At 36.6% G+C, this 14,060-nt stretch overlaps 1 protein-coding gene across 2 annotated transcripts in view; it reads left to right on the forward strand.

Annotated features, from left to right (window-relative positions):
* Positions 1 to 14,060, forward strand: part of EDIL3 (EGF like and discoidin domains 3) — a 398,372-nt gene that overhangs the window by 296,310 nt on the left and 88,002 nt on the right. For both annotated transcript variants that reach the window (XM_045796322.2, XM_045796323.2), the window contains 2 exons: positions 712 to 856; positions 5,406 to 5,590. In XM_045796322.2, coding sequence (XP_045652278.2) covers positions 712 to 856; positions 5,406 to 5,590 — 330 coding nt within the window. The remainder of the gene's footprint in view (positions 1 to 711; positions 857 to 5,405; positions 5,591 to 14,060) is intronic.

Here is a 14,060-nt window from a genome sequence, read left to right on the forward strand (position 1 = left end):
TTGCTTAAGTAAAAGTAAACAAAGTTTTCTGATGACTAGATTATATGAAAAGACAGACATGAATGAGCTTTAAAAGAATTAAAAATAACACATTTTGCATTTAATTTTTAGAGGGAAATGCTGTTTTTCACTGGAGGTATATATGAAGACTTTGATTCTCTCATCAGTGATCTGGGACTGACTGATAAGAAAGTAATCTTGAGGAATCAGACCCTGAAGCTTCGTTAAGTCTGATCATAGCATTAGAGAGACCGAGTGATCAGAAAGTACTAGTGAAGACTGGTTCCTACAAAAAACAAACAAACAAAACAAAATACCTGTAAATACTACGTAGCACGAACCGGATGGACCCAGATTAAGTTGAAAGGTTTAAGGTGCCCATATCTAAAAAAAAAAAAAAAAAAAAAACAAAAACAAAAGGAAACGCTCCCCTGGCTCTAAAGGACAGACCTTAAAATCGACAACACCATCATAGTAGAATATAGATTATGCCATAGACCACAGTGGTTTATAGCTTTAATTAGGATTTTATCTATAGGTTTTATATTCACTGCTAAGGACAAGGTGCTTCCTAAATTCTCCAGATGCCCAAATTACTTAATCCAATTTTTGAAGCATTACATTGGGTAGGATATAGGGTCAATATATGAAAATAGGTAAAGAAGCTGTTTCAGTTAATAATTTTAAACTCTATACTATCTCTTTACCCAGGTGTTTCGTGGAAATGTTGATAACAACACGCCCTATGCTAACTCTTTCACACCCCCGATAAAAGCTCAGTATGTAAGACTCTATCCTCAAGTTTGTCGAAGACACTGCACTTTGAGAATGGAACTTCTTGGATGTGAGCTATCAGGTGAGTCTCATATTACCTATTTCTGTATTTTCTTTGAAGAAAAAAACCACATGTTTGTATGTAGTCTACTACTAATTTGCCATTTGCTAACACTCATAGACATTCATTTCTGCTACAAAAGGTCTAGGGCATGGTTCATTGAGAAAATGTGTGTGTGTGTGTGTGTGTGTGTGTGTGTGTGTGTGTATGCACACGCACACACGAAAGTAGGATAAACAAGTTCCAAAACATGCTACAGAATAGAATTAATGTAGAAGAAACTATGTTTTATTTCAAAGAAAGTACAACAAATTCTCACTGGAAGCTTTTGTCGAATCTAAATGTGTCTTGTTTTTAGGAGTAACTATGATTTACACTTTGTGACAAAAGTTCAGTAAAAACAGGAATATGCCTGACCTCATAATTTGCAGTTATGTTTAGGCTTTATGGCATAGGAAAGTAAGCTTTATCTTTGTCCATCCACCATGAGAACTTGGTTTGGTTTTGTTTTGTTTAGGTTTTATGAAACATGTAAATTTATCATTCCTCCCAGGGAGGCAATGCTTCAAAACCGTGATAGCTACTATAAATTCATTCTGAGATCATTCTTATCTAGCAACCTGCTTATTGTACAAACAGTGATTTTCCAGCTCAGAGATAAATCTATCGAAGGAGTCTGAGTTAAATAATTCTTGTCTTCTAGGAGCATCAGTACTAGATATAAAGATGAAGACTTAATGTGTGGATCGCACAGCGGTCCCATTTCAATATAGCTAGATTCTGAACTAAACCAAAACCTTGTCTAGGCATTTCACTGTGCTGTATTTTTGGTGGTGGTTCTTGTATTTCTAGCATCAACATTTAAAAAACTATCTTTGCCACTATGGCTTGAGATTTTGTTCAAACAACTGTTTTGTAGAAAGCTAAAAATTCATGCGTGCCCCACTTTTTAGCATGAAAGACTTTATCAGACTTACAATAATGCCATTTAATTAAAAATAGGAGGACACATCTTTCCAAATGGACAAATGAGAGCTTTTTATTCATTTCAAGAGGTTGCACAGACCTTAAAATGCATGCTTTATATCTGTTTCCCTTCTTAGGTTAATTTGTGATGCCAAGAAAGAGAGTGATTTTTAGCAAATAAAAGTTACTATTAAAAGCAGCCAAACTTTAAGTGAACCCATTGCATTTAAAGGAATTAGAGACATTTGGCCAGATGAGTGAATCTATTTTAAGAATCACATTTTCATACTATATATGGGCATCGTTTATAAAGTAACCAACATGCGGTTTTAGTACCATTAATTATCCTAACAATGATGTTTTCTTTATTTTGGTAATTTGAACCAGCTTATTGACAGCCAGAAATCTCAACAGAATCATTGCTGTGCAGTGTTTATATTACATGTCACTCTGTCATCACAGGCCAGTGTCATCCCTAAGTCATTCATCATAAAGCAATCAAGAAGCAGCCAGGCCCTGTGGTTTTTAGTTGTTTAATATCGCCTTCACCAATTTCCCAGTCTCTTGATTCATGGGGGTCAGTCTCTCTTACATGGCACAGTTACACCCCCAAGGTATGAATATATTTTACTTTCATGTTTAACAGGAAGTTACCCCTGACACTGTACAGATTTTATGTTCTTAAAAAGAAGACATACCCCATCTTCCAATTTCACAGATTGATTTCAAACTTACATGCAGAGGATAAACTCTCTCAATGGATGCTTTTAAAAGCTAGGGCACCTCACTCTAGAAATAATCAGTTTTTTTGTTAATACTTCATTTTGTTCAGGTGCTGTCCGTTCTAGTAAAAGTGTTAATCTACACATATGAAATCATGTGGATAAGAAGGAAAATTTATGGTGCGAGGCAAATTGACAGAGAAGTTAGCTATAACACTTGGAAATAAACAGTAATATAATGTGCCAAATGATTTCCCACAATCCCCTGCAACACTGTAAGCACAAGCCTGCCTTACTGTATTCAATAAGCTGTTACAAGATCTCTCAGCCTGCTCAAAAGATCAACAGCTAATCTTTTCCCAGACACTTAAAAAAAGAAAGTCCCCTAAATTCTCTGAAAGAGGTATGATTTAAGATGGTTAGAATGAAATGAATCATGACTGTAATTAGAGAAGGAATAGTCATTAATTTATCCATTATTTGAACAAATTATTCAGCACTTGTCCTGGGCTAGATATTAGACAACAGAGAGGATATGATATGAATTCTATGACTAAGCAGAAATGGTCAAAGTAAAGGCATCCAGCTTCAAATATTATATCACAAAAGGAGAAAAACAACTTTCCTTTCCCTTGTATCTTTCTGCAAGCCAAGCAGTTTTACAAAGATTCCAGTGTCAGGGCAGGGTGTGTGGGGGGGGGGGGGGGGGCGTTGGTGGTCATAATAGAAAAGTCAGAAATCTATAATGCAGACAATGCATGTTATCTTAGAACTGCCAGCAGATAAATAGCATGTCATTAAGATTTTGAAATTTTCTAAAATCTTTGAGATTTGTCATGCAATTTTTCTCCTCCAGAAGTTATATTTAAATTTGAACTATTTTTATCCTGAGACTTAGGGTCTAGGTCCTACACCTGAATTCCAACAAGACTTGTGCTAAGGCACACAATTGGCTAACCCTCCGTGTCAGTTTTGGCCATGTTTGCATAGGAGAGGCATTTCCTAGAAGGTGGAGGTGAAGCAAAACATGGAGATGCCTCAAGAAGGCAGTGATCTGGATTGCCTAGAGCAAAACGCAGTTAATTGTAGTTAAGAATTACTTATCTATGAACAGTTCTAAGCCCCCTCTCTTAGAGGCTGGACTTAAAATGCCCTAGTTTCAGAAAATACAATCAGTTACTACATTATTTAGTGCTTACTGATCTGCTGATCTGGGGACTTAACATTGTTATGTGTCAGAATGAGCTTTATGGAAATAATAAGCACAGCTAACATATACTGAATGCTAACTATATGCCAGACCGTTTCTAAATACTTTATTTAATGAATTTCTTAGAACATTTTTGAGGTAGTTTCTATTATTACCACCATTTTACAGATGAGGAAACTGAGGCATAAAGTGGTTAAATAATGGGTAAAAGGCCACAGAGAGAGTAAGTGGGGAACCAGTAGAGTACTAGGAGACGGCCTTCATTGGAGAAATCCCCTTTTTTCATCTTGGCTTTCTTGATGATCAAACTCTATTGTGTGTTCCTTGGTCAAAAAATGTAGCAATTGTACCTGTGGAAGTCTCAACCATAAGAACTAGGAAGATCGGTAGGAGAAAAAAGGGATAAAGAAAGGGGGGGTAATCAGAAGGGGGAACGAAGCATGAGAGACTATGGACTCTGAGAAACAAACTGAGGGCTTCAGAGGGGAGGGGGAGGGGGGAATGGGATAGACTGGTGATGGGTAGCAAGGAGGGCACATACTGCATGGGTGCACTGGGTGTTATACGCAACTAATGAATCATCGAACTTTACATCAAAAGCCAGGGATGTACTGTATGGTGACTAACATAATATAATTTAAAAAATATTATAAAAAAAAACCACTGATTAATATGATAATAGAATCATGCTTCCTGTTACGAGCTTTGTGAATGGAATATTGTCACAGTTGCAATTCAAGATTGGAAAATTCTGTGTAAGTATCTTTGAGAAATTGTGTGTGTGTGTGTGTGTGTGCATGTGCGTGCACACAGGCACGTGTGGACATATGCACACAATTTCCCATTAACAAACAAACCCAAATTTCATACCATGACAAACCTGAAAATATATGTGCCAGATTTGAAAATCTTTGAAAAATACCCAGTACTAGAGGTTATTGAATATGATCGAAATGTAAGTTTTTATAAGAAGGCTTGTGCAGTAATGATTTTTGCTAGAATTACCTTATTTTCCTCTATTATCTTATCTATTACTTTAAATCCTATAGTTGCTCAGTGCCTGGCACACGGTACACATTGAGTAAATATAAGCTTCCTCAACGTCCAGAAGCCATGTTGGTGCTATAAGAATCCGTGATAAAGATTAGCAGACATCTCTCAGAAAACAAAATACTGTCCAGTTGGAAATACACCATTGGAGCGGTTTGTGAAAATAACTTTGTACTGAGGGAATTTTCATTTGTAATATTATGGAAGCAAATAAAAGAAAAGCAAATATACTTTGTGAGAAAATGTTCTTTTTTAAAGACACAATGAAACTTGAAAACCAGGGAGTAGTCATAAGGCTATCAGTAATGAGACAGGAGAGAGCATTTCAGCCTTGTTTTCATTTTGCAAAATCATCTATCACAGAAAAGTAGCTTGAATTGTCTGCCTTGTTTTCAATTTTTCCAAAATATATTCAGACAAAATAGCCTGAATTGGCTATCTTGTTTTTCGATTTTGTTCCAGATTTATTTCTGATTATAGCCTTTTTTGAATTTAGATGCTTTCTCTTTGGGGAAATGAATATCATTATGCTTAATCTTCTTTTGCCTATCCAAAATGAACGTAGAAAACTTCCAGGGTAATAAATTATTTTTCTCATGGAGCCCTTCTCATTTTCTTGCAGGCTGTTCAGAGCCTCTGGGGATGAAATCAGGACATATACAAGACTATCAGATCACTGCCTCAAGCATCTTCAGGACTCTCAACATGGACATGTTCACTTGGGAACCAAGGAAAGCTCGGCTGGACAAACAGGGCAAAGTGAATGCCTGGACATCGGGCCACAATGACCAGTCACAGTGGTTGCAGGTAAGATTTTCAAAAACTGTTCCACCAGCACCTGCTCCTCTTCCTTAAGAGATTTCCTGTTGGTGAATGTCAGAGTCCTTGCCTTCATTCTAATTTACGTGTACCTTCCTCTTTGGCTTACCTACAATTGATAAAACGAAAATTCCTTATGAAGCCATATCCATGTGCTGTTTTTACTGTGATGGTGATTTATAGGTGCTCCTGTCAGACTGATGCCCCAGATTGTACCAGATCACAATATATATATATAGGTCAATTCAAGTGATTATGAGAACATTTGCATTTTAACTCTCACCTATTCTAATGCTTCCGACGGGTATTGGTTTGAAAGTGCCACAGCAGGATTCCGGACCGCCCTGAAATCATGCTATTGACCTGCAGATTGTTCCCACAGAATCATGACTCCTGACTTCTTAGCTCTTTACCTGTGGTTGCTAAGCAATGGAGCAATTTGATTACATTCTCATAAGAGAGCTTTCTTAGAGAAGGAAAGCATAGACACTGCAGAGTCTATTTATCATTTGCAAATGAAGTGCCGTTATAGTCAGTGCTTTTTAAAAACAATCTTCTTGAAATGCATTTATTGTGGAGTACTTTTAAGTATGCACAAATTTGTTAATGTCTTCTGTGGCAAAGAAAAGTAAGGCAGCTTAATTCCATAATGAGGTCATTTTATTTGAAAGATATGAGTTCTGTTATTGACTTTTATGCAGTATCCCTGAGTTTCAAACCTGTGGTAATTCATTACATTTCTGAAGCTCACAAAAAACAATTATAATAGCAACAAACGTTACCTCTCATGGAACCAGATTTGCCACCTGAGTCTGTTCTAAGTCACCTGAAATGTCCAGTCTTCTCAGTAGAAATTGTCACTTTTCTCTTTACTTTCCTCTAACATTCTATCTGGATCTCTATTGATCTGGAGCTTTATTGAGCTCTTTCATTACTATGATGCATTAAGGATAATTCTGTGTGTTTTTCTCCTTTTAATGTTTTATGAGCTTTTTGAGGGAAGGGTGTATATGTATACACACACACACACACACACACACACACACACACTCACGCAGTATATTTCCTTTCTCACCATCCCTTCTGCCACCTCCCTGATCTAGGCTACCACCCCCTCACCTGGGTTTAGCAGAAGCCTCCTCACCAGCTTTCCTGTTTCTGGTCTCACTCTCTAAAAATCCATTTCCCAAATTGTACCCAGTGTGGGGTTTTTTTTCCCCCTAAAATGCAAGTATGATTCTCTTACTCCCTTTCTAAAACCCTTCAATTGCTCCCTATCAGCCTCAGAATAAAGTGCAGATTTCTTAATATAGCCTCGAAGTTTTCGCAGGAGTTGGCCCCGTTTCATCTCTTACCACACTCTTCTAAATGTGCCTCACTTTCTCAAACCAAATGTTCTCTCTTTCAGTGCCTTTATAAATGTCCTCCTCCTGGTGGAAAAGAATAGAAAGAGCACCTCTACCCTTAGCACCCCCTGCCTTGTGTGGCTGACGTCCTCAGCTGCAGTTTGGTTGTACTTTCCTCTGGGAAGGCTTTGCTACTACTCCCGTTTTGTTTTACCACACAGTAGTACGCAGCTCTCCCCGAGTACTACTGTGTCCTCGGTAGTTCTCTCACTGTCCGTTATCACGCTGTATTGGAAATTGTGTTCTCAGATTGGATTGCTTGCTCCAGGAGGGGGAAAACCGCATTTGTCTTTTGTGACTTTCTCAACTCGTTGTACAGTCCCTAACTGAATACCTGTTACAACACCTGACACATGGTGGGCATTCATTTGTTGAATGAATGAATAAGTGGATAAATGAATAGTTCAAAGTGTAGTTCAAGTTATTGATTTGGGCCTAGATGGCGTATCATTCTGGTCCCCAACTGGTAATATCCTCAAATTATAAAATAATATTTGAAATAGAAAACTAAAGGGCACCTAGGTGGCTCAGTTGTTAAGCATCTGCCTTCGGCTCAGGTCATGATCCCGGGGTCCTGGGATCGAGCCCCGCATCAGGCTCCCTAATCAGCGGGAAGCCTGCTTCTGCCTCTCCCACTCCCCCTGCTGACGTTCTCTCTCACACTGTGTCCCTCTCTGTCCAATAAATAAATAAAATCTTTAAAAAAAAATTGAAATAGAAATCTAAAATCTCATGTTAGGGGCTCCTGGGTGGCTCAGTGGGTTAAGCATTCGACTCCTGGCTTCCACTCAGGTCATGATCTTGTGGGTTGTGGGATGGAGCCTGTGTCAGGCTCCTAGCTCGTTGGCGAGTCTGCTTGAGATTGTCCCCATCTACCCCTTCCCCACTCTTGCGTGCATGCGCTGTCTCTCTCTCTCTGTCTCTAAAATAAATAAATAAATCCTAAAAAAATAAAATATGTTAAAGATCTAGTCTTTATAACACAGGAACTAAATTTTCATAATACATGACTTTATGAAGTTTTCAAGTTCTTAATTTGAAGAAAACATAGAAAAACTTTTCCCATTTATTAGACTTGGATGGCAAAGTTAAACTGGTTCTTTGTTGCTGTATAAGTTTTTTAATTGGAAATATTCTAGTCATACCTCAGATTAACTGGATTTAGCTAATATTATTTTTGAGTCATAATGCCATGTGGAATAAGACAAAATATTTTATACCCTGTAAGTAGCTCAGATAGGCTAGTAGACTCCAGGATATCCACATGAAAGGATTGCCAATGGCAAATATCTTTAGAAATATAAAATAAAACAAACATTTTTTTTACATGAATCAGTGTGTAATCTTTAATCCAAACCTCCATCCATCACTTTTTTTAAGATGGCTTTTCAACTGTCTTCTTAAAGTCACTTGCATGCTGAAATTGATTCATTCTGTTGGTGACAGATTTTCTGTCAATTCAAGGACCAGTTCTTCCAGTATATGTCTATTTTTTGTTGTGTCAAAACATACTCAGAATCTCCAAGGCAAGGTAAATTGACATGTTTTCTTACATTTATTTTTTCTTTTTTGACATAATGTAAGAAAATGCTCAGAATTGTGACTATTTTTAGTGTCTTCTCAAGAGAATATAATCTGTTCAACTGTACCTTGTTAGGCTTGTTAGTATCTTTGTTGAAAATAAGATTAACATTTTTACAGAAAATGTATAGGGTGATTTTGTTTTTGAATTATTGATGTCGAGTTAGTTTTTATCCTTGTTTGAGACTTCTGAATTTGTAAGTTTTAGCTGTGTTTTTAACCAAGATGCATCGGTTCTGAGAAATAGCTCTTCAGAAGAAAAACCATGTCTGTCATTTAAGATTCCCTTCTTTCATTAACAATCTCCTGCTAATGGATTTTTAAGAAATTTCTTTTATTCATCAGCTATACATATCACCCTCTAATGATGAGAGTTTTATTTCAGTTTAATAGGTTTTTCCAAAACCTATTTGGATAATATCTGGAAATAGTTGCTATAAAAGAAACCTTCCCAAATGCCCTTTTGCCCAGTCGTTATGTATTTTAAGGAATTCTTTAAGATATTCTTTTAAAAGAATTCTTACGTATTCAAATACCACTTTAGCATTTTATTCTTATTATTACTCTAAGGTTTCTTCCAGTTTCTTCTATAATATGGTCAAAATCTCAGATGCTTCTCAAGCAAATGTTCTTGTGTTATTTTTTAGAAGTGATCTTACCAAACTGATTAACGTCCTTGATCTGCTGTTTATCGTGAAATCATTATGCTATTCCTATAGAACGTGGCAAAAATGTTTGATGTTCTCTAAAACTTTGAAGCCCTACCAGTGTTTTCCAAAAGCCTCTGAAGGTTAAATTGCAGTTTCTGCCTTTCAAAAAATCTTTCCTACACCTAAACTGAAACCTCGTAAGCCAATCATTCCTGACTCATAGTTGGACATTCCTAACACATGGTTGGATTAAATTTTAATCCCTGTTATAAAAATAAAATGACATTTAGCTCACTGAGATTCTTTGGGATCAGACAATTATCTTCTGTGGTTAGTTTCTAAACAAAGGACCCAGAAGTTTTGTCGTATTTTAAGGTGGATTCAATTAGACAAATGACAGAACTAAGGAAGCACATAGTAGGTTTCCAGCAATGGGTAGCTCCCTTTTTTTTCCCTTTGTGGTGATTTATATAATCTCAGGAGAGCATAATCCGATGCCACCAGTCATAACTAACAATGAAGATATGTGTCCATATTCTTCTTCCAAAAGGGATTATCCAATAAAATGATGAAATGTAAAGTAATATACTACCACTCAGTTGCAAACTGTGAGCAGTGTTGATAAATTACATAAATTTGCATTAGCAAACAAAAAATTTCAAATTTTTTATCTAGGTAGTGGCAGATTTTTCCGATCTTTACCTGCGAGTAGTAATAATAATATTAATAGCTTTAAATGCACATTATGTCATTTGGCAATGTTCTCTACTGAAATCATATTTTTACTAGGATGTTTATGTGTTTTTATGACCATTTTCAGTGGGTTTTCAACAGATTGAGTAAATTCCCTTCTTATTTATGCCCAGATTATACAAACTGCTTGAAATTCAGCATGAAATTGAGATGTTTAATGACATTCTAACGGGTAGGAGCATTACTGATGATAATCTTATAAATTGTGAAGAAATATTTTTGTCTAGTAGATGCAGCTGTACAAGGAGCACTCTAAGATTTAACTTGGATTGATTAAAAATACTTTTTAAAATAAGACATAAATTCTCTTATAGTGAATCTATCGTGCATGAATTCATTGCCTTATTGGTGGTAACTATAGAACATGGATAAGTCACCATCCGTAACTGAGTCTGGTTAAAAGTTTTTCAGATTTCATGAAGGGTAGCTTAATATAAATGACTAATAGGAGGGAAAATGTCACCAGATCACCTAGGAAATGACCTCTTGGTCTATTTCATGAGACATTTTCTAATTTAAGGTAATCTGCATAGTATTTCAACCAAATCAGTAGAATTAATAGAGTCGTTAGACGGCGCACTTTAGTGTTGACCTTTGTCAAAATTGCAGCTAACCCTACACAGCTTCATTTCAATACTAATTTTGTGGAAATGTGTAAGAAAGCAATTGAATTTAAGTTTTCAAATTAAATAAACCTTATGTAATTCAGTCTGTTTCAGATTTTTTAAAGAGGGTATCCTAGCCATAAAATTCATAACTTCTTTAAAGCCATTAACTTCTCTTGCCCTTTGGACAATTTATTTACAGAGAAGCTGAAGGAAAGGATCAAGGGACCTTTAGGCCCCTGGAAAACATTTGGCAATATGAAGAAATATTCTAATTTCCATTTCACTCTTCCACAGTCTCATATATACTAACCCATAAGTCCACATGAAGGGTTCAGTTATAAAGCAGATCTGAAAGAGATCAAGTAATGAAACAATTTATGTACGACTGTGAAACAGCTTCCATCTTTCATAAAGTTAGTATATTTTGGAGTTTCTGAAATGAGTCAAAGATGTCCATACTTTGTTTAGACTATAAATCATCTTTCAATTTTCTGTAAGTTTACAATATCAAAGGGAATCTCTGCCATCCAATTAGGGAAAAAAACTTTTAATGAGCAAAAAAAAAAAAAAAATTGAGTAGTGTATTTTTATAGCCAGAACTTAGAAGGCGAAGGGAAGTACAGCCAGACTCAATCTAGTACACTGGGTGCATAGTTTGAAGTCCAAAAATCTGTTTTTTAGGGCTGACAGATCATATCAGTGTTCTAAAACTCAGTTTTTTCTCTTGTTCATCTAAAATGTGAGTATTATAGGGGTGCCTGGCTGACTCAGTCCATAGAACATGCAGCTTTTGATCTCGGGGTTGTAGGTTTGGGCCCCACATTGGATGTAAAGCTTACTTTAAAAAAATTAAATAAATAGGGGCGCCTGGGTGGCATAGCGGTTAAGCGTCTGCCTTCGGCTCAGGGCGTGATCCCGGCGTTATGGGATCGAGCCCCACATCAGGCTCTTCCGCTATGAGCCTGCTTCTTCCTCTCCCACTCCCCCTGCTTGTGTTCCCTCTCTCACTGGCTGTCTCTATCTCTGTCGAATAAATAAATAAAATCTTAAAAATAAATAAATAAATAAAAAATAAAAAATAAATAAATTAAATAAATAAAATTAAACGTGTATATTTTTAAAAAGATAACTGCCCAGGCAACCTTCCTTTTAAAAACTCTCAGACAACTAAGATTCTAGTATCTTACATAATGGTTGACCACGTCCAAAGTAATCAGAAAATTATCAGGACCGCCAGGTAATTTCTGATGAAGGTTGCAGAAAGATATCATATGATTTACTTAGTGTTGCAGATATAACTGTATAACCTTAAAATAACTCTTTAAAAAATTAACTTATATATTATACAGAGATTATCTACTTAATACCTAAAATATTCCCCCACCTTTCCACCTGTTCTAACTTTGTGTCATTTCTGTGGGTTAGTGTATATCTCTCTATAAACAGCTTAAAAAAATAAGAATCCCCTAGGACAAATGAGACAAAGCAATGAGACATATTAAGCCATTATGAAGCACTAATACACTAGCATTGACCTATAGCAAGTTATGAAAAATGTACAAAACAATAGCTTGTAAAGTGTACATTAGATAAAGTGCAGGGTGCAATTTTGGAAGCAAGCCTCTATGGTACATAGAAATTGGAGGAAAGCTTTGTGGTTCAGAGATTATTTTAAGTGGCTTCATAATTTAAAATTTTGCATAAATATTTTTGAGACACGTACTATCGCAAAGCACAATGCCAGGTGCAAGGAACTGCAGGATTGTTTGGCACTGTGTCTGCCTGCATGTATGATTACTGACGCCCTAATTGTCATGATCCAACAGCCTGGAACCAATAAACAGAAATGGGGGGAATTGGATGCTTCAGCTTAGAAGTATTTCAGACCATTGAAAAGCTGAACAGCAGGACTTATAAGAATGGTGTGTGCACAGCAGGCCCATTCGTGTTTTTGTGATAATCAGAATTAAATGACTTCTGATTCCTTTGTGTGCAAATGTATTTTGTGACATATTCGTTATCTTTTGTTAACAAGATATGGTTTTAAGAATAGTAACAATTCTCCTCTAAAAATACGAGCTGAGGATATGCCAGTGAGTAAAATTTAGAACCTGGGAATACTGATTCAAATAAGACAAGCATTTGTGAAGGCTTCCAAATAAAATGAGAATCTCCTCTAATCAGTGATCTTGTTTTGCCTTTAAAGGAACTCTCTCAGTGACTAAGTTATGTCTGTTTTATAATGAGGCCACAGGGAGTCAGAGGCTCGCTGAAGATTGCAGGGCCAGCCAGCAATAGAAGGGGAACTTGAAACATGCCAGGAAGCTCATGTACCTACTTTTAACACAATATTTTATAGAGTGTTCAATGAGTAAGGTGACTCCTTTTCCCAGGGGATATTTGTTGGATAAGGAAACCCTTTCAGAGCCCAGTACATAGCCCTGGCCACTTACCTTGTCTTGAAGGAGAGCTCCTGGTATTTCTGTGCACCTAGCTTGCCCTTTAAATTTGTGGCTCCACACTGTAAAAATTTTATTTAGTGTTGCTGACCATTGAATACACACGTACACGCACACACACACACACACACACACACAGAGGCACACATTAAATTTTTTTAAAATGTGATTCCTATTTGTTTGATTTAGGATAAAACTAGTATGAAATAGGACAGAAATTCTAATTTTTCCTACAGCTTGGTGGCATGTCGTTGTACACACCCTACATTTTCGAGAATGCTGCTCTTTTCGAGACTGCTGATCACAATTACACTCACCTGCTCCAGTTGCTTTGGTTTATCCTAAAGACCTGTAATTTTTTTTCAAAACCAACGGTGCTATGATGAGTAGGTCATCTGATTTTCATTTACATTCATGATTAAGATGTCTCTCATTTATGAAGTATTTATTCGCTAGCTAATGTCAACATAAAATAAATTTATTTATAGCAAATACCACATTCATTTTCTTTTCACATTAAACTCACATTTCTGTGGGGAAAACATGCCTCTGTGAAGTGACTTTTAAATCTCTAATGTCTTTGTTTCATGCTGCTACTGTAGTTCACTGGCAGAGTCTGTCTCCTGGGAAGAGTAGGTCCGCCTAACCATGCCTGTTTCCATATTAGCCTCTGGTTAGAATCTTCTCTGAGATATTTTAAGGTGTGTATAAGGACATACCTGCCTACTGCTTCGAATTAATTACATTCTGGAAGTAGAATGTATTTCAGAGAAAAATAGGTATGTTTCTTGGCTAGGATAGATTGTGGTCTTAGTACCAAGGCCAACTAGAGTTTCGATTTGTTGACTCACCCCCTAGGCCCCTTGCCCAAGGTCTGTCAAGATGTCGAGATGCTGTTCTCTCACTTTGACCTGACGTCTATGTCCTTCAAGTCCTGGTGTGTCTGATTCCCCTCCTCTCACCTAAGCCTCCTATGTCCTTGTCATTTGGTTTATCTACTC

Source organism: Ursus americanus, chromosome 5 (assembly GCF_024610735.1).
Source record: "Ursus americanus isolate L20-20 chromosome 5, mUrsAme1.1.p, whole genome shotgun sequence".
Lineage (NCBI taxonomy): Eukaryota > Metazoa > Chordata > Mammalia > Carnivora > Ursidae > Ursus > Ursus americanus.